This window comes from Typopeltis vanoorti, chromosome 26 (assembly GCF_054136105.1).
Source record: "Typopeltis vanoorti isolate ZY-2024b chromosome 26, IOZ_Tvanoo_1.0, whole genome shotgun sequence".
Lineage (NCBI taxonomy): Eukaryota > Metazoa > Arthropoda > Arachnida > Uropygi > Thelyphonidae > Typopeltis > Typopeltis vanoorti.
The window spans coordinates 2,317,940-2,340,349 of record NC_143574.1 but is presented as its reverse complement, the minus strand read 5'-3'; the positions used below and the strand labels follow the sequence as shown (position 1 = coordinate 2,340,349).

At 36.2% G+C, this 22,410-nt stretch overlaps 1 protein-coding gene across 1 annotated transcript in view; it reads right to left on the bottom strand.

The window, feature by feature from the left end:
- Positions 1-22,410, bottom strand: part of LOC150092268 (kinesin-like protein KIF21A) — a 524,778-nt gene that overhangs the window by 355,348 nt on the left and 147,020 nt on the right. The window contains exons 9-10 of the mRNA XM_090415090.1: positions 19,972-20,087; positions 9,216-9,411 (exon numbers count right to left, since the gene is read on the bottom strand). Of these exons, the coding sequence (XP_090271216.1) occupies positions 9,216-9,411; positions 19,972-20,087 (312 nt within the window). The remainder of the gene's footprint in view (positions 1-9,215; positions 9,412-19,971; positions 20,088-22,410) is intronic.

Below are 22,410 nucleotides of genomic sequence, written 5' to 3'. Positions count from 1 at the left end.
AACATTTCCTCCAAATCAATCTGTTACCTTGACAATAACAGATTGATTTGGAGGAAAATTGTAGATAAGAAGTTAGGAATGATGTAAGCTTCATGTAGTATCATACTCTATACATCCCTTGAGGATACATGTCAGGAATTTGATGACAATCTCTAGGATTAGAATATCAGATAACTGGTACCGATTCCCTCAAACAATCTTTTACCATTTTCAATAACAAGCAGCCAAACAAGTGGCATTTTCTTAAATGAAACCTGCACACACTTTGCCATCTTCTAGGTTAAGACTGTACCATCCTCTACTCAGTCAATAGTATTTGGTGGATTTTACCATAACTTGGTTATTGTAAAATCCACCACTGCTATCACTTTAACATATTTGTATTTCAGGGCCTTCTTCAATGCTATTTTAGGTAATTATCTTTCAGGAGGTCCATAAATTCCACTTTGCCCAATTACTTTTTTTCCTTTCCATAATCTATGTCTCTCATAGTTAAAATCTTTCTTAAACCAAGTTGCATAAAGATTACCCATTCTTGTTTATTACATTTCATCTATTTTCCTTTACACCTGACCTATTATACAGGATACCATATATTTGGTCCTGTTAGCCCTATCTCACAAAAGCTGTCTCAAATACTTTGTCACACAATATTGCTATTACTTTCCTGCCACTCTACCCATCCTGAAAATATATCCCTTATATTTGATATCCACCATACCCACCTCCTCTGATAATCAAGTTTCATTAAAAGCTTTTAATTTTTATGGCACTCAATTCCAATGCCAGATTGAGTGCCACAAGGCCATCCTTGATGCTTCTAACATCAATAAATATGAACTTATATCCCCACAGGCTTTGTAGAACTAAGGAATATTTCAGAAAAGGGATACATTGCTCATCTAGAATATCACATTCACTCTGTAATCATTCTCATGTTTCCATGCAGTTAACCCTTGGCTATGGCATTTAACAGGGTTAGTTTATTTATTATTTTGTTTTTGAGATACCCAACTCAAAATTGATCACCCAATCCTTGACCAATAAAAATCAATACAATTATTCCATATATCTGTACAATGAGTGCCACTTTTCCTATGCATTGACTCATTTGCTATCATAGCCCTGCTCAATTCGCTAATCACATTGTGACAACACAATTCTCTCCTCCCCCCCTCCCTCTCTGCTGCTAGTAAGTTTCATACCATTTCTCATACTTTTCACCTTTCAAAATTATTCATGCCTGAAAAAAAAATTGTTTTCTTTAGCAGTTGTGTAAATTTATGATTGTTTAAGAGAAATACCGATAATGTAAATACAGACAATATGCTCAAGACACCACTAATGATAATATATGTCCAATAATACAAACACTCTTACTATTCTTTAATCAAAACCATGTTCATATTTCTGATCAGCATAAGTACTGCATCTTTCTCCAGAGTACATGAGTTGTTGTGTAAATTTATGATTGTTTAAGAGAAATACCGATAATGTAAATACAGACAATATGCTCAAGACACCACTAATGATAATATATGTCAATAATACAAACACTCTTACTATTCTTTAATCAAAACCATGTTCATATTTCTGATCAGCATAAGTACTGCATCTTTCTCCAGAGTACATGAGTTGTGTAAATTTATGATTGTTTAAGAGAAATACCAATAATGTAAATACAGACAATATGCTCAAGACACCACTAATGATAATATATGTCCAATAATACAAACAAACACTCTTACTATTCTTTAATCAAAACCATGTTCATATTTCTGATCAGCATAAGTACTGCATCTTTCTCCAGAGTACATGAAATGGCACTGTTAAATTTAAATATGCTATTGATATTGCAGACATTACAATCATCATCCAAAAAAGTTTAGTGAAAAGAAGATTTATTACCAGAAATATTAGGGATTAGAATCCTGTGGTCTGTTGAAGAATCCTGAGTGTTGGAACATCTGAATATAGTCAGGCCTTGTAGACAATGCTTTGAATACCTTGAACCAAATCAATTTAAACTAATACAGAAAGATGTAAATGTTAATTTGTAAACAAGTGATTAGGTTTGGCTGCTAGTTTAAATTGATTTGGTGCAAGGTATTCAAAGCATTGTCAGCAAGGCCTGACTATGTTCAGATGTTCCAACACCTCAGGATTCTTCAACAGACAACAGGGTTCTAATCCCTAATATTTCTGGTATCTCTGAACCTATTGGTTGAAATTTGAAAATGTATTGCCTTATTCCCATATATTTTCCTATCAACAAAATTTTCCTATCAAGACAAACTGTCACCTCTATCATTAGCTGGCATTTACCAGATACCTTGCAAATGTAATCTGACATACTTTGGACAGACAGGCCGTTCTGTGGAAAAAAGAATTAATGAACATCAATATTATGTTGAATACACGAAAACTCAAAAGTCTGCTCAGGCACAACATGGTATACTGACACTAAACAGTTTCATGGGATGAAACTCGTCTTCTCCATAGAAACAGTTTTAAATATGAACACCTTTTCAAAGAAAGTTGTGAAAACCTTTTACATTTGCCAAGTCTGAATCTGAACAATTGTTTCTCTCCCAGAAGTTTGGGAGATTCTCATTTTATGTAACCATCAAAAATAGTTTTAATAACATTACTTATTAATATATTAATTTCTAACATGCAGCAACAGTTTTTAATTGTTAAGCCGATTGTTGTATGTACCTTGCATTCCTGTTTCTTTGATGTTCCTATGCACTATTATTTTCAGTATGAAATATCCTTACTTTCATTTCATTAAAGTTAATTACTGTGGTTATGTAATTTTGTTGTTTACAAACTATTGTTATTTCTTTTTCTATGGTGAACTGGATTTTGGAGTGTTGGCTGTTGAGGTGGAGGAGAGAAGAGTAATTGTGTCTGAGCCATGTGGCCAAATAGAGAACACATCAGTATATTCTTAATCAGATAGATTAACCAGATAAAATGCTCCTAGAAGCCAATTTCTGTATGGAACATTCTGAAAAAAAAAAAAATGCTTTTGAATTTTGAATACACTGACGATGTGTTCTCTATTTGGCAGCATGGTTCAGACATATTACACTCCTCTCCTCCACCTCAATTATAAACACCCCAGAATGCAGTTCACCAAAGAAAAAGGATATAACAATAGTCTACCTATTATAGATACACTAATCACACATATTCCTAATATCACCATTCTTTCTCAGACCTACCCACACAGATTGATGCATACATACACAAACCTTTCCATCATCCTTCCTCTCAACAACATGGTGTCGATAAAAACCCCTTGTCAGCAGAGACTAGCCTCCAAACTCTACCAGACAGACTTCCCTCATAGCTAAAATTGCCTTCAATTTGTCAGACCTTCCTGTTTAATGGCTACAATGCAATAAAGATTGAACTAGTTGTTCCTCCTATATCCCTCAATATACAGATTACAATAATGCTATTACTATTCTCTATATGTAGGGTATGTCAGAGCCACAACTTTAATGAAATATAATCTCTGCACTGCTTTCAAAACTTCATTTGAAGCTGGCTACCCTTATCTGTTCCCCTAAGGATTCACTCCCTCCTCCTCCCCCTTTCTGTTCCAGATGTTTACAAGGTTCCATGTTCCACAACTTGTCATATTATGATCAAACTGAGAGATCTGCTAACATCCACCGAGATGAACACAAAAAATACATCCACTGCATCAATTATGGCCAGTAAATCCTTGCTGTCTGTGCTTTGGATGCCTTGCACTGAATCAGATGGGGAAAAACTGTGCTTCACTGCAGCAAGTAAAAATTTGAAAAAAAACTTTTTTTTTTTAGAATCAGATTTAAAAAATCAGCCTAATCTAAATAAATATGGTTGTGTTAAACTTCCCAAGATTTGGGAAACTTAATTCTTAGGCCTCCTGACTAACAGCTAAGGCTAGCCAACAGCACCTACAGAAGGTACCCTCATAGGACTTGAGTATGGTCTAACTTCTCCACTTATTGTGGTATATGTTATTACAATTTTCATACTGTGTTCCTGATGATTTTACTGTGACATGAAATATAGGAATGATTAAACGTGTTTAATTATGTTTCTGTGCTGTACTCATTTTCATTAAACCAAGCTATGAGAATGTTAATTTTTTTTTATTTGTAGTATGATAGAATGTGGTGCATAAAAATTGTCATCCAACATTATGTGCTTTAATCAATCAGTAATTCATAAATGAAGTAAATCAAACTATTGTAATAAGAATTGAAATTCCATTTCAAAACAGCAGACTACATTGGAATGAAAAGCTTAACGAGTACATGATCCATTTACAGGCTCTTCATCATAGAAAAGAGTAACATTCTTATCAACCAAATCTACAGAAGCACAATACACACGCATTATACAACATTATAATAAACTCAACCATATAAATGCAGCTAAGTATACCATAATGACTGATTTCAATGGCCCTGTGAGCTAATAACAAACAAATCTAACATACGCAGTTGATGCCAAGTGGCCTCATTCTACTTGAGTTACTTTCGTGAAGTATGGATCAGAAGTTCCAAATGTCATTACTAGATTGTTTATGAAGCATTAATTTATGTGTTTTATAACAATCACGGTAAACTTAGGGGAAACATTTCCCCAATATCAGGTCAACAGTCTCTATGATGAAGATTGCGTAAATGAATCATATGCTCGTTAAGCTTTTTCATTTCAATAGTCTGCTGTTTTGAAATGAAATTTCAATTCTTGCTACGACATTAGTTTGATTAACTTTCTTCATTTATTATTTTCCTTAACCCAATAGTCATGACTCAAACTCGTCATGAAAGGTGAACACTAGTGGACACAAAGTCTATCGTACCACTCCTTAAAATCACCTACAGTCTACATGTTTACCACCCTCTCAGGCAATGCATTCCAAGCTCCTACCACTCTCCATGCAAAAAAATTTCTTACCCTTTCACTCACCACCTCATTTTGCAACTTTCAGGTATTGCCTCTTATCCTTATTCATTTCCCTCATTTTACCATATGAAATATCTGTGTTAATACAATAATAATAACCCTTCAACAGTTTAAATGTCTTGATTATATCTCCCTTTTGCTTTCTGTCCACCAAACTCTGGTCTGCATGTCCTTAGTCTATCCTCATAATCAATGTTGAATAGTCCTGACATTTGTCATCCATCTCTACAGCCTCTCCAAGGTTACTTCATCCCCTCCAAATCCTGATGATCAGATGTGACCACAGAAATAGAGATGTGGTCTGATCAAAGCTTTATACTATGGGACCAGCACACTTATCTCTTGTCGTAAATGTCTCAACATTGCCACAATTCTCAGAACTTTAAATCTATCCATAATTGCACCAAGATCCCTTGCTTCCTCCACTTCTTCCAGTATAACTCCACCAAGTGAATATCATGCATCCCATCTGAAGATCCAAAAATTTTAAAACCTTATATTTAATTGCATTAAATATGCCTTAAATATCCCATGCCTCTTCCCACCCTTGCAGCTTATTTAAATCGTCTTGAAAAGCAAAAACATCAGCACTATTACCAATAACCCTTCCAAACTTCACAATCTGCAAACAACTGAACATCTCACTGTAGTGTGATGTTCAGTTGTTTGCATCACCTGTGACAATATCATTGATAAAGATTGAACAGCAATGGTCCCAGGAATGAACCCCTGTGGAACTCCACTTGTAACCTTCTTACACACTGATACTGCTCTCCCATATACAACTCTCTGATATCTATCAAAGAACCAATCACCAATCCAATCTACTAATCTAATATCCAAACCCACATGACTGCAAATTAAAAATCAACTTGTCATGTGGCACTTTGTCAAATGCCTTGGAAAAATCCAAAATGACAGTCTATTCCTTACTTTCATCCACTGCTCTTGTTACACTAGTGTAAAAGATAACCAGATTACTAAAACAAACTAACAAATTTATGCTGGCCTGCATAAAGATTATCCTCATCTGCCCATTTCTGTATACGAGTTCTCACCAATTTCTCCAAAATCTTAACTACAGAAGAAATACAAACAAGCCTGTAGTTTGATACTTCCGTTCTACCACTATCCTTATGCAATGGTACTATCTTATTCTCCTTCCACTCTCTAGGAACCTGCTCCATTACAAGAGTTTCATTAAACAGCCAAGAAATTCCATCTAATACCCCTGTCTTACTGACATTTAATATACTCAATATTTGGAATACATCCTCTTCATTCATTTCTAACATTTCAGCCACTCATTACTTGGCCTGGTTGGCCAAGTGGTCAGTGTATCTGCTCTCTAGCCAAAAGGCTGCAGGTATGAATCCCACCATGGGCATGTTTGTGAAAATACTAGTGGTGGTGGTGGACAGTAGATGCCGTTAGTGTAGATGATGCAGTTCGCTGTAGTTGGTTGACTGAGTAGTGGAGACAGAGTTGTAGAGTGGGTGCCCTCCCTCAATGGGTCTTTGGACTCCTTGGAGGTTTTACATAATAATTATAGGAATAAAGCCTGGTTTTCCAGAATAGAACACTAATAAAATTATCAATAAATAGCTCAACAACATCAATTGCTTTGGTCATCTGATTCCCATCTCCACCCAGGAAGATAATCAGTAGGCTATCATTTTTCCTGTTACTTACTACATAGTGAAAAAAACCCCTTGGGATTCTACTTTGAATCGGTGCCAGTCTTTTCTCATATTCTAATTTGTCATTCCTTAAATACTAGTCACTTTCCTAGTCTGAGCCTTATATTCCTCATGCAACTGTTCTCCAAGTCTCTCTTTATATGCCTTCCACAATCTTTTTCCTTCTGCAATTCTCCTTTTATTCCTTTTTTTTCATCCATTTGACTCCAAATTGCTTTATCTTCTTCGCTTGAGGTATACAATCTGTGGTTGTTGTCAACAATTTTTTCTTCCACGTATCTCCCACGCACTAATAATCTCTCTCTTTCTTATAATTCTTTCATCCATTGCACTGATGCAAGCTAGTTTCTTAGTCTATGATAGTCACCTGCTTATAATTCCACCCTGCTGTTTTGATACTTCCCCATGCCTATTCATCCTCCAAGTCAGGACTACATGGTCACTCACCAGTCAGGGAGGGACAAGTATACCTTCTCAGTCACAATCAGATCCTCTGCTGCTATGACCAAATTCAGAGCTCTCTATCCTCATGTTCCCTCCACCACATGCTTCCTAAGATGGTTGTCCTTCAAGAAATCCAAAAATTCAGTTCCCTTATTACTGCATGCTGTCTCCTGAGCCCAGTTTTTATCATTATAGTTGAACTCCCCCATAATGATCACTCGCTTTGTGCTTGCCAAACCAATTTGTCTAAACATTTCCTGCTCATCATTATCTGTATTCCCTGGTCTGTAGCAACATCCCACTATAAATATCCATCTCACACCATATACTCTCAAAGCCATTAGTATTATTTCCACTGATTTTCCACCCTGAGAAGGTATAATTTATCTCATACAATAAGTGACACTCTACCACCACATTTACTTTCTCTATCCTGCTGAAATATTCTATACTCTTCAATTTTTATCCCTGTTAGAACATTCTCCTCAGTTAACCAAATTTCAATGATACCAACAATCTTTAGAGAGAATGAGTCAATCAATGCCACAAGGCCATCCACACCCTTTAATTCTAATGCTCCTAGCATTGTATACAGAAAAATCAGTGTATTGCCAAGCCTTGTCTTCTTATAGCCATTATTACTCTCCTTACACTCCACCTGGCACTTATTGGAATAATTTGTCTATTATTCCAGCCATGAAAGCACTCCTCTGGCCCTCTACCCTGCACACCCTGAATCATCGAATCTGCATACATGACACTCCGAATAGATTCATTCATCCTTGTCTCACTGGCATCCTTAACTCTTACAGCTTCTAATCTCTCTCTCCTTTCTCTCCCAATCTATCCCTTACTTCCACACACTCATTCTTCTGCAATTTCCTCTCTTCCACTGTCTCTCCCATTCTCTCACCTTCCTCTCTGATGCTGTTGTCTTACACTTACTTTTGTTCCTTTCACACTAGCCAACCTCTTATCCTCCCAAGATCTTCCTTTGCTCTCCTCAACTCAGTCTTCATTTCTTCCATCTCCTTTCTCAGCTTTTCTATTTTTTTTCTCTCCACACAGTCTGCTTTCAATTGCCATCCACAGACACAATCATGGCTATCAGACAAACCATCTCAATCTGTTGAACCACCCATGGCTAAATCTATATGTAGGTCTAACATTCTCTCCATCCTTCAACACACTACTGGCATCCAAAAACTGAAAGTCACCCATTTCTGAAGAATGATCTCCAATGCCGCTAAATCCCAAGATCAAAACACTCATGTCTCCCAGCACCTCCCACTGCATGCATTTCATGTATGCATTCCCATCTTGCACCTGCCGCATTCTTAAATGTATACAGACCACATGCGTGGCAAACAACAAAAACATCAACTAGGTTATGAATAACATAGTCTTTAAATGGGGGAGGGCTAGAGCTAGTACTAAAACTGGTGGCCACCTGTTGAATATAATCACTATACATGGAGACAATGCTGAGATCATAAAATCCTAACTAAACAGCCCACAGTTGTACAAAAAGTCAATTCAAATAGTGCAAACTTAAAAACCGGTATTGTCACAAAATAAACACAATATCTTTCCTTACTACTTATACTTTTTTTTTTTTAAAATAACTCACATCACTCATTGTATCCATCTTCACGCACTAACAACGCTCTGAATTACTGATTGACTGAAGCACATAATGTTGGATGACAAATTTTATACGTCACGCTTTATTGTATAACAAATTTGGCCAGTCGCTAAATTTGTAGCAGCGCTTTCATCAGGTTGGTTTCAACCAAAAAAAAAAAGGGGGGGGGGGATGCATTTCAGCATCCTATGAAAGGTTCAAATCCAGTTGATAGAATTTTCTAAGGATTTTTCAGGTAAAACTAAATTAGTTGGGTTTGTATGGAGATGACAAGATCCTTTCTCAAAAATGAATACACAAATCAATGAATGTACACTTGACTGAGCACAGGCTATGGTCTACCTTACATAACATCAAATTTCAAAAGCCAATTAATTTGGCCATTTCTGACTATCAAGCTTAATGCTTCAAAGGAGTTTTGATATATTTAATAAACATATAATACCAACCTGCCTGTATTCTGAAAGTTCAAGTTCTAAAGCCTGAATTTCTCGCCGAAGAGCAGCAATCGTCTGACTAGATTTATCCTGATTTACAACTACCTTGTTTTTTATATTCTTGGCTCTGTTAGCATACTTCAAAGTATTTAAAGTTTCCATGAAGTCTCTATCTGATGGAGCTATGCAAGCTATCATTAATGTTTGACTGTAAGTAAAATGATCAATTATGACTATCAGTTAGTCAACTAACAAATTATAAGTTTTATAAATTTTTTTATACATTAACTCTGCAAATTTAAATAAGTTAAAGAGAATTTACACTATATACATAAGCTACCAATTTAAAGAGTTTATAAGTTGTACCTGAATATTTTAAACTCAATATTGATGTCATCCATAGGTCCGTGCAGTTAGCCTAGTGGCTTTGCGCTTTGCAACCATATGCCTGAGAAGGAGTGTCCCAAGTTCGATTCCCATCGAAGACATGAGGAACTTGAGGATCTTCCTCAGGCATAGCCAAGTTAGCTAGTCTTGGGTGCAGGCAGTAGGTTTTTTTCTGCCAGTTTATCTGGCGTTTTTCATCCCGCAAGCAGGCAAACCGGCCCCATGAATATATGCTTCTACAGACAAAAATACATCTCCCCAACGGCAGACTAGGCGACAGGTCAGTTGGGAGTGGTACTAACAAGTAGTCGCATCTAAGTAACACGCAGACCCTGCATAGGAAGCGGGAATAACGTGCAGTGAAAGAAGATTGATGTCATCCATAGAAGCATATTTCTAAATTTTTAGTAACTGTTAAAGCCTGATATTAGCATTAAAAGAAACAAAATTTAAAAAGATTATTGAACAATAAGGTTAGAAAAAAAGTTAACTAGTTATGAAAAACAATAAACAAAGATAAAACTGGAGGAAGAGGCTCACATTTAATCTTCTTTCAAAGCTCTAAGAACTGTTCAGCTGCTCCAATGACCTCACTTCCCATTCCTTCCCCAGGACACACTAAGTTATAATTTCAAAACTTAACAATTTTCTGGCTCTCTGGAATCTTGTATTTTAATTCCATTATAACAATAAGCAATAGTCAATAAAAATTTAGAATAATAATTATTATTACGGGTGACTCCAGAGAGTCCTTAGACTCATCGAGAGAGGGCCTAAACATCATGTCCACACGACTATACGACATTCTCACAGTATCTATCATACCTTGCCTTGAACTCGCTCACTGTCATAGCACCCGCAACAGACTCCGGCAGCTTATTCCACTCATTTACCACTCTAAAAGTAAAGAACCCAGCTCTAACACCCTTGCTAACCACACTCTTGCCCAGCTTCCATAGGTGTCCCCTAGTTCTCCCACCACCAGTCCTTATGTCAAAAATATCTTCTGAATTAAGTTACTTAAGTATAAAGAGCTAATAAGCTTCATTTCGGCAATGAAAACATTACTTAAATTAAGGGGATATTAAATCCCACATAGTTTTAAAACCGAATAAGAAACTCAAAGATTGGAATCAGAGTTTCTTGCCGAATATAGTAAACTATAAAGTATCGGCGACACTAGCGTTAGCCAATGCAAGTGATCCTAGTACGTAGTACAATACCGGGCAACTCGTTGCAAAGGTGGGGGAAGTTCAGATCGCTATTCTTAGGTATTTTCCATAATGTAAAAACACATTTCCTAGGAAATGTATGCTGTTATTACATTATGGAGGGAGGTCACTACCCAGACCGGTTTCAGCCTTTGTTGAGGCTTCATCAGTGAGTAGCTAGACCTAATACCTAAGTGTATAGCGAAAAGAACTTATGTACTCTGCGAACGAGTTTTCCAAACAGGTGCAACCATTAAGTTACTTAAGTATAAAGAGCTAATAAGCTTCATTTCGGCAATGAAAACATTACTTAAATTAAGGGGATATTAAATCCCGCATAGTTTTAAAACCGAATAAGAAACTCAAAGATTGGAATCAGAGTTTCTTGCCGAATAGTGACGTGAGGAACCTTTATCTGGTCTCTTTCAACTAAAGGTAAGTTATCCAGTCTCATATGTGTTTTTACATTATGGAAAATACCTAAGAATAGCGATCTGAACTTCCCCCACCTTTGCAACGAGTTGCCCGGTATTATACTACGTACTAGGATCACTTGCATTGGCTAACGCTAGTGTCGCCGATACTTTATAGTTTACTATATTCGGCAAGAAACTCTGATTCCAATCTTTGAGTTTCTTATTCGGTTTTAAAACTCTGTGGGATTTAATATCCTCTTAATTTAAGCAACTTCTGAATTAATCCTATAGAAACCCTTAGCAATTTGAATGTCTCAATCATATCTCCCCTTTTCTGCCTATCAACTAATTTCTGCAACCCACAAATCTTCAACATGTTCTCATAAAGTTCATTCCATAGACCTGCTATCATCTTGGTCACTCGCCTCTGGATCCTCTCCACCTCCTCCCCATCAAGAAGAAACCTAAGTGACCAAATCTGGGCACAGTAGTCGAGATCAGGTCTTATCAAGGCTCGGTACAGAGGTACAATAACTTGCTTGTCTCTGCTCGTCAAGGTATTTTTCAACAACCAAGTGAGTTGATGAGCTGATTTAGCTACTTTTGCAATGTGCCCCCTAAACTTCATCTCCCTATCCACCAACACTCCCAAGTCCCTGGCCTCATCAATCTCCTGGAGTACAGTTCCACCAATGTGGTATACTGCTGCTAATCTTTTCACCCCAAAATGCATAACCTTACATTTTGTCACATTAAATTGACATCCATTCTCCTTAGCCCAGAACTCCAATCTATCCAAGTCGTCCTGCAAGATTTTGACATGTTCTGCATTCACTATTGCCCTACCCAACTTTGCATCATCAGCAAACAAATGAACTGTTCCTCTTAGATCCTTCCCTATATCGTTAATGAACAAATTAAACAGCAGTGGTCCAAGAAAAGAACCCTGCGGCACACCACTAGTCACAGGCTGTCTTTTGGACTCTACTCCTGAATAAACTACTCTCTGATCTCTCCTTCAACCACCCACCTATCCATCTCACCAACACTATATCCATTCCCATATGTTGCAGTTTACGGATTAGAATTCCATGTGGTATCCTGTAAAACGCCTTAGCCAGGTCCAGCAGTATCACTGTAAACCCATTACCCTTATCCAGTTCAGCTGTCACTGTTATAAAACTTGAGCAATTTACTGAGGCATGATCTACCCTTCACAAAGCCATGCTGTCCCCCATACAGCATCTCATTTTCATCAATTCATTCCTGTATTTTTCCCTTGACTACTTTCTCCAAGACCTTGACAACGACTCCCGATATGCTGATCGGTCGGTAATTTGCAACAGTAGTCTTGAATCCTCCTATGCTTTCACTAATGCTTACTATATACAGGAAAAAAAACAAAATAATTATTATTATTATTAATAAACAGGGTATATCCGTTGATTCAGAAGACTTATTACTGGAGACTCACACTAACCATTATTTACACAATTATCATACCTCTCCATAAACTCTCTCTCTGTCAGGACACTCACAACTACCTATGGCAATCCATTCCACTCATTCACCACTTTTCAAGCCAAAAAATTCTACTCTGCATACTCTCTAACCACACTCACACAATTTCCAGGGTTGACCCCTAGTTCTCTCCCTACTTATCAGGTACTGAAAAATTTCTTTTTTTTGTGCTATTTAGAATCTTATAAGTTTCTATTGTGCCGACCCCTCTTTTCTGCTTATTAACTAAACTTTGTGACCTACACACTTTCAACCTATCCTCATAGGGAGTAGTAGTCCAGACCAGCTGCATCACTCATCTCTGAATCTTATTAACCACCTTCTGATCCCAAAAATCAGAATCTGTGCAGTAGTCAAGTTGTGGCCAAATCATACCCTTATAAAGAGGGATAATGACTTCTCTACTTATTAGTATGTTTTTTACCGTTTAAGTAATCCAAGATAAGAACTAATCAAACCATGATATAAAGAGAGGATAAAAGCCAAAGAAAAAGAACCTGGATTTCATAGATAACTACAAGATATCTGCAAAAACATCAACAACAATACATGAAGAATATAAAACTATACAGAAAGTTTGATTATCACAAGTAAATTATAATAGACAAAATCATATTCTTCAATTCTCACTCAAGCAGAAGCTGAGTTTGCATGTGTTACTTCACATGCAAACTTTGTTTGCTTACACTTGAGTAAAGGATTAAAACAAGAACATAACTTCTTGTCTATTCTAAATAAAATTATATGAAATAATGTAAATAGTGGATAAGGAAAATTAAGCATGAATAATTAATCCAAAGAATTGGAAAACCTTCACACCTCAGTCAGTATAGACAAAGTCCTTTGATCGGAAAGACCTGGGTTTGATTCCTGGCAGTGACGTGAGGAACCTTTATCTGGTCTCTTTCAACTAAAAGAGTTATCCAGTCTCATATGGAGGTAGAGGATTTTTTCCCCAGTAACTCAGGTTTTTCATCCCTCAAAACAAACTAGCCCCATGAATGAACACACACCTACAGATATAAATACATTTGTTCCCAGCGTCAGGCTTTGCAACAAGCCGGTTGGATCACATAAAGTTGCATCATGTAAAATACAGGGTGTTTGGGATAAATTTGACATATTTATAATTAATTATATTTTTCCGTAAGTTACATGTATTAACACACACTTCTCTTCATTTAAAAGTTTGGACCCTTCTTCATTCATATACAAGATGTCAGAAAGGATGGATAGCTGGAACCCACCTGAATCATGGAAGAGAATAACTTGTATCATGATGATTCGTGCCCGCCATCAAAATAAGGATATTACGACTGCTGCCCAATGCTCCCCGAATACAGTAAAAACAATCAGGCATGAACTAGAGACTTGCAATGGTGACTACGAGGATGTAGCAAGAAGAAAGATCCCTAGCAGACGATCTGATTGCGTTCGTACAGCAGAATTCCTCGCAAATCTGCAGGAACAGGTGTTGAAGAACCCTGGCATTGGAATTCGGGCTTTGTTCGTGGAGTTGCTAACTGTAGTCAAGCCCTGGATAACAAGGGTAGCCAATGGTAGGCCGTATGTATGGCAGCAGGATTCGGCCCCTTGCCACACCTCTGGGAAAAGTCAAAAATGGTTGTCTGAAAATTTCTACGACTTCACCAGTCCAAATGTTTGGCCTCCAAACTCCCCAGACCTTAACCCCATGGATTATTTTGTATGGGGCGCAGTTGAAAAAGACACCAATCGCACTTCCAGTAATACAAAAGCCCAGTTAATGGATAAAATTAAAACAGTTTTTGCGGCCCTTCCCAGGGAGACTGTAGCATCAGCTTGTTCGAGGTTCCGAAGCAGAATTGAAGCTGTGATCGATGCTAATGGTGGTTATTTTGAGTAAATCTTGTTGATAGTATTGTAATTAACTCTGCCTGTAATGTTTTTTTGTCAATTCATTAAATTTAATAGATACAAAGAAGATTTTCTTTTTCCTTACGAAACTGTCAAATTTATCCCGAACACCCTGTAGCAGACCATGCATCAAGCATGGTCTGCTACAGGGTATCCCGAACACCCTGTAGCAGACCATGCATCAAGCGGGATATAATGCAAAGAAGAATTACTCCAAAGAATTAGAACATGAATTTATGGTACTAAAAGAAGAATAAGGAGAATAGTACAAACTCAAAAGACTGAACTAAATGAAAATGTGAACTAAAATATTGAATTGGATAAATGGAAAACTTTCCAAATCTATACACAGAAAATAATAAAGATAACATAATAATATAATGAAAGACTGATGTTTATGAAGAGAATAACATAACTTTTGAAATAACAGTAAAAGATATAGAAAAAAAACCTTGAAAGAACTAGCAAACAGAAAATAAACCATAAAAGATAAGATACAGAATGAAGAATTAAGACACAGAAAAACAGGAAAAGAATTGCATTAAATTAAATATGGAAGTAGACAACAGAATCAACAAAGCTGGTATGGTAGGAAGTTAACTGAATAAATTGTTATGGCATAAGAGAGAAATTAGCCAAAACACTAAATTAGCTGTATACAAGACAGTGTTCAAACCAATTTTAACTTATGGATCTGAGAATGGGTTAGAAGTAAAACACTTGACCAAATTCGCTTCCAATCTTACTTTTACTTTCACCACGTTTAAATTTTTTAATTATATCAAGTTTTGTATCTATGGTAATTACTTTCCTCTTCCTTTTTTCACTTAATGACCCAGTTGTGGGATTGCTCTTATTCTTCGACACGATTAATGGGCTGTAAAATTTATGAAGAATGCAATTTGTAAATATGTATAGCAGAACAACTGGAGCTTGTAATACACCCACTCTTAATGCTGGCAGTGAAGTAACTGGCTGGCACTCAGGCTCTGGGAGCACGGCTGCGTGGGAGGAACAATGTCATCATGCTCACGCCACGAGGCTTGCATGTTTTTGCGTGGTAATTTAAAGGTGTGTTAATCAAAACTCTTGCGGCGTATATCAAGGGATTGTCCCAATTAATTTTGGTGGGTTAATCAAATCCCTCGTTAAGCAAGGGATACTTGTAATTGAAAAGAAGACTACTATATCGGATAGGATTTAAAGGCCAGGGAATGCAGAGAATACTGATTATGAAATGTTTAGGCAAATTTGTTGGGCATGTCAAAATGTGATCCTGATGGGAGACTTTAATTACAGGAATATAGAATGTAAGAAGGAGATAGTGTATGGGAACAGAGAGCGAGTTTGTTGAATTTCTGAGAGATAAATATCTTAAGCAGCATGTAACTATATTAATTTTTTAATGTTTAAAAAACATCTTTTTAATGTTTGTCAACACCCGATTAACAACTACAAGATGTAGTTGTTAACGAGGTGTTGACATTGTTACTAGTTGGTGAGAGTGATCATGAGGTACTTGTTGGTGGCATTCTTTATGATGGTCAGAATGGATTTGTAAAAGGTAGGTGCTGTTTTAGCAATTTACTTGATTTTATGGTAGTGTAACGGATTATGATAGATAAGGGAGAATCATATACAGGGATATTCTTGGACTTTGCAAAAGCGTTTGATAGATTACCCCATAAGTTGATGTACAAGTTGCAGATGGGAATAGATAGTATATTGGTTAGATGGATCGAAGATTGGCTCTCTGAACGATACCAGCAAGTAGTGTATGATGGAATAATGTTTCAAAAATGGAGGATAACCAGTGGCATGCCACAGGATTCTGTTCTTGCCAAATTTCAGAGTGCAGAAATGCAAGGCTGTGTACTATATCAATGGTGCCATACTGAAAGAAGTAGATGGGATTAGAGATTTGGGAATGATGGTTGGTAGACTGAAGTTTAGAGCGCATATTGCAATTGTTGCAAAGGCTGCACATCATAGTGCTGCTATGAAAAGTACTCTAACATGTAGGGATAAAGAAGTGGTTATGCCATTGTATAAAGCACTGGTCAGACCACACTAGGACTATTGTGTTCAAATCAGGTCACCTGGTTTTCAGTGCAATGTGAAAACACTGGAGAGGATCCAGAGACAAGTGACTAAGACAATATCAGGACTTTGGAATGCTGACTATGGAGAGAGAGGTTGAAGAAATGTGGATTGCAGAGTTTAGTGGATAGGAAGAAAAGAGGTGATATGATAGAGACACTTAAGTTAGTGAAAGGATTTTATTGGATTAATCCAAATAAGATTATAAAAAGAGTAGAAGATGAGGGGGGGGGGGGGAACCAGAGATCATGTCTGGAAGTTATGCAAGTGTGTAGTGAAGAGGGGGGTGGGAGTAGATTTTTTAAATGGAGAATTGTCAATGAATGGAATGCATTGTTAATCCAAGGAGTGTTAAAGAGTTTAAAATCTGATATGATAAATATGTTGTTAGATAAATGAACCTCCCACAACGAGTTTACCAACTCCATGGAGGGGGTGCAATTTGCAATTATAATAATATAAGCATGTAAACTTTGCCAGTTCATGAATATTTGATTAAAGTTTATAAATGCAGAACACCGGAATAAGTTGATAACATTTATGAAGGCTAGGATGTATTCAGACAAGTTAATACTTTAGTTAATATTCAAATGTTTAGGATCTACTACTATTTTCAAAGATTCCGATATTTTTCTTTCTGTTGTATCATAGCAATGGTGTAACAGTTCTGATTTTTGCCATAAAACTTGATATCTCATTTGTGAAGCATCTTGTTGATCAGCTGAAGACAGCACATGTGGTGACAAAGGTGAGGCTTCATTTCTATGATATTCGATATCTCGAATATGTTCTTCTATGCATTGTACAATTAATGTTTCTGTCTATCCAGCAATCACACCATAGCCAATAAACACCCACATATTGAAGTTGGCTATGTCGAAGTTTTGAGGACCTTAGTAGTGATCTCGTCTTGATAAAGGGGAAAAATACTACTTTGATTTTATATTCCTTAAGTATTATATATATATATATATATATATATATATATATATATATAAATAATTAAATTAATCAAGATATATACATATATAAAATTAATAAAGATAGAAAAAAATTCTTAGCCCACCCATGGTACAAATGTACTATAGATGTAGTCATTCAGAGCTAAACCTAATCCCAAACTATGCTTACATGTTAGAAAAGCTGTGAGAGAAGATAAACACGAGAATATATTCTCTAATGTAATTAATATCCCAAGCAAAGTAGCCCAATCATGAAATTACTTCACGCACGAACTTTGTTTACACTTGGATAAAGGATGAAACCAACAATATAATTTCTTGGCATCTTTATTTAAACTACCTGTCCATAACAGAGGGCACATGAGAATCAGGAGTCTGATATTTGATCATCTCAGTGGAATGTAATTATAAATGGGATATCAAAGCTCCCTCTAGCTGGTGAGAGTGACTGAAATGATTATCTGGGTGGATCCCATATAGGTAAAGATTTCTGTGAGGAAAGGATATATAACTACAAGGCTAATGATCATGATAAGCTCATGAGACATCATATTGCATTGAAATGAAGACTGGCTATATCCAACCACTTCCATTCTTTAACTATCAGCCTATCATGTGACAGTATCCAAAGCTTTTTTAAAATCTAAGTTTAGTACCGTGCATCCATCAACTGCTACATTATTGTAAAAAATGTATGTAGATTACTAAAACATGATCTTCCTTTAGCAAATGCATGCTGTCCATCGAGGAGCATGTCACTATTGTCAACTCAATTTTGAATCTTGGTCTTCACTAACTTCTCCAACACCTTATCAGCAATATTTATTAGAACCACTTCTGTTTAACATGCATGTTAATGATATTGGAGAAGTTTTGAATGTGGATATTCAGTTGTTTGCAGATGATGCAAAGTTGGAAACTATGAGGAGTAAGGTTAGATGTGGCTTTACAAGAGGACTCGAATAGACTGAGTAAATGGACACAGAAGTGAAGTTACTAGTTCAATGTAACAAAGTATCTTTACAAGTAGGCTACTTAGAGTGTGATAACTTCAGATCAATTGCCTTAGTATCCCATAATGAAAAGCTCACATCCTTCTGAATATGCCTAGTGCTATGCATTGAGAGTCACTAGCCAGACCAGCTTCAACCTTCATTTATGTTTCTTTAGTGGGAGGTTTAAAATTCTTGATACTGTACAGTGAAGAGCAGTTCTGTTCATAGACTATCTTACAGATATACTCTTTCAGTTCGGTCTTTTCTTCAGTATCTAGGTATTCAATGTCTTCAGTATTCAATGTCTAGGACAAAATTTGTCAATTTTGTCCTAGACATTGCTCCACTGAATTGACATCCATCATTCCTTTGTGCTGGACCTGTTAAAACTCAAACAGCAAGTGCACAATGTGACAATATGAGTGAACACCAGGCCAACTTCTCTCCCTCATTTATTCCATTTACTTCTTATCTCGAGCAGCTCTCCTCATTAAGTGCTCCCAACTATAACCTCCAACTCCCTCAAGAAATATGTCAAAAATTTCTTCTTTCCCAACTCTCACCTGCATATGACATTGATGTGCCATATCTTCCAGCTATCGGTTCTTCTACTTCATGTATGGGATTGATATATATATTTAAATTACATAAGGCATCAATATTACTTTATAGGGCTCCCACTTAAACACTAGGAAAATGTAATTCACCAGTCCCGTTCGAGTGGGATGCTCTAGAGATCAACTTTTTCAAGCGATTTCAGGTCTTCAAATGCAATCACTTCTTTCCCTGCTTATGAGTGGGACAGTGGTTGCACATCAGGCAATGAAATTCATCTCCAACCTAAACATTCATACCCATGGTAGGATTCAAACTCATAGCCTGTTAATGAAGAACAGGTATATTAAACACTCAGCTAAGCAGGCTGACCAGGTCATATTTACTGTAATGCAAGTGCTTTCATGTCATACAGTATATCAATTATGAGAACATTTTCTTTGATTGGCATATGAACATTAAAATGGGGTGAATAAGCAGAACTTGCTATATAAACACTGAACAAAAACATTTACACAATTAGGCATGGAGATTTCCACTGTTACCTTGCTCACAAATTTATATGATGAGTATCAACATATGGAAAAATGTATGCTTGAAAATACCAATCCAAAACAAATAGGCATTTTGGCACACATTATTCTTGCAAGTGTTAATGCTATACTGAATGTAATAAAAATTTTGCATACAGAAAAAAGGGGTATATTTTCATGTAAACTCCTTACCTATTGCCTCCAAGAGAGTCCTGTAATAACCTCGTCAATTTTGAATCCCTGTATGGCACATGTGTAGCTCTCCTAGATTTGTCACCAAGTGCAGAAATAACATTTCCTAAGGAAAGCTATTAAAGAAAAAGAAGGGATATCATATATAATCATTTTATCTATATTCATTTTCCATATGTAGTTTGTCTAGAAATTGGAAAAATATTACCCTAAAATTGTTGTTCAAATGATAAATTTCAACTATCGCACACTTTATCAACAGACCTCCATGTAGTCAGGAGACTCATTTTGGGAAGTCCCGCTCTCACATCCAAAAACTCACCTGTATTTTCAATAGAGAACAGAAACCCTCTTCTCAATACCATTCTTATCCCATGTTGGACAGTTATATTTTATATAAGCAAAACTGTCTGGTCAATTTAAAAACTTAAAGTTGAAATGCTAACGAGAGAAAGATACTTGAATAACTTTCTTTAAAATCTTATTACACCAAATTAAATCATTCTAGGCTCTCCATAGACATTGAGCATGTTATAATTTATACTGATCAAAGAGGATCGCTTATGTAAAATACAACTTTCAGCCACAAGATTACTATGGTATTGAGTAGAGGGTTTTTGTCCTCTTAAGCCTCATCTCTGAACAAATAGTTCAAAATAACTGTTATACTACAACAGTGAAACCTTAATCAAAAGCACTAACAAAAATGCAAACATAGGGAGAGAGAGTTCATTCTTTAATCAGTGCAATAGCAAGGCACAATGTCCAAGAACACTCATAAGCTCTCTGATAAGTTTTCCAAGTTTAAATCCTATTTAATATAAAAGAATAATAGATACTTAATTATCTTTTCTTTAAATATTATATGCTAAACTGATGACTTCTATGTTCCTTCAAAACTTAAAATATATTACTTTAATTCAAAAACATTGTGAATTTTAAAGGATATTATTATTATGTGACACCTCCAGGGAGTCCAAGGACTCATTGAAAGAGAGCTCTCTACTTCGCCAAATACATTTCACCCTCTCCACTACTACTTAATTCACCTACTATGACATTGCCACCATCAATGCCATCTACTTCCCATCATCACCAACAGTTTTTTGTCTGTAAATTGCACCAGTTCTGAAGGATGATTTATCTGTATGCAGGATGAAAAACCAGAGTTTCTGAGAGAAAACACCCTTCTATCTGCATATGAGATTGGTTAATTCACCTTCAATTGAAAAAGTCCATATAAGGATTCCCCACTTCATGATGAGAATTGAACTCTGGTATTTTCCAATCAATTAAATATTATTATTACGTGACATCTCCAGGGAGTCCAAGGATTCATCGTGGGAGGGTGCACTACTCTACTTCGCTAAATACATCTCATCCTCTCCACTATTACTTAATTATCCAACTATGACACTACTACCATAAGTGCCATCTATCACCCCTCATCACCAACAACAGTATTTTTTGTCTGTAAATTGCATGTGTTCTGAAGGCTGATTTGTCTGTATGCAGGATGAAAAACCCAAGTTCCCAGGAGGGAAAAAACCCTGCTACCACTGTATGAGATCAACTAACTCACCTTCAACTGAAAAATCCCATAAAGATTCCCCTCATCACGACGAGGATTGAACCCAGGTCTTTTCCGATTGAAATATATATTATTTCACAGCCAGACAGCATTTGAAACTTTTAAATGATGAAAAATTTCACTTGACATATCAAGAGAATGAAATATTAAGAATGAATATTTCATCAATTTCATCTGAAATAATTAAGCTGGGTCACTTATTAGGTGTCCACTTGGATACTAAGTGAATTAAATGTAGGCTGACAATTTGGCATCTAAACTGGCCATTATAATTTTTGTTTTTTATTATTGTAAATATTTTGACTAGGAACTAACTGGCCATCATCATCAGTGCACATCAGCATAATCAAAAGGTGAAGCTACAACAAAGAACGTTAATCTTATTTACAGAGTTGAGCCACATGGAGAATGACATCTTGTAGGTGGTTACCAAATAAAATAAAATTATAATTAAAGCCAAAATTAAAAGTGATTTGAAATAAAAATTAACAAAATTTAGATAATTAATCAAATGACAACAATATATTTAAAAAAAGGGGAAAGGGACACTATTGCTTGCTATTTATGAGGATGAGGTCCCCAAATCTTGACAATAGAGAGGCAGTCATTCCAATTTAAATTTGGGCAATGTGGAAGTGCTTCAGTACTCTTTAAATAACTGTTCAAACCTAAACCCTCCACTGAAGATACTGTGGTCAGTATCCCACTCCATGCTGAGCAAGCCCAGATTTCTCAGATTTATTGTTGTTAAGTTTGGTGTTTTTGTAGTCATTTTTCAATAGAATGTCCTGTTCATCCAAATATATGAGCGTACTCATACTGAACATGGGAAGAAGAGGGGGCGGGTA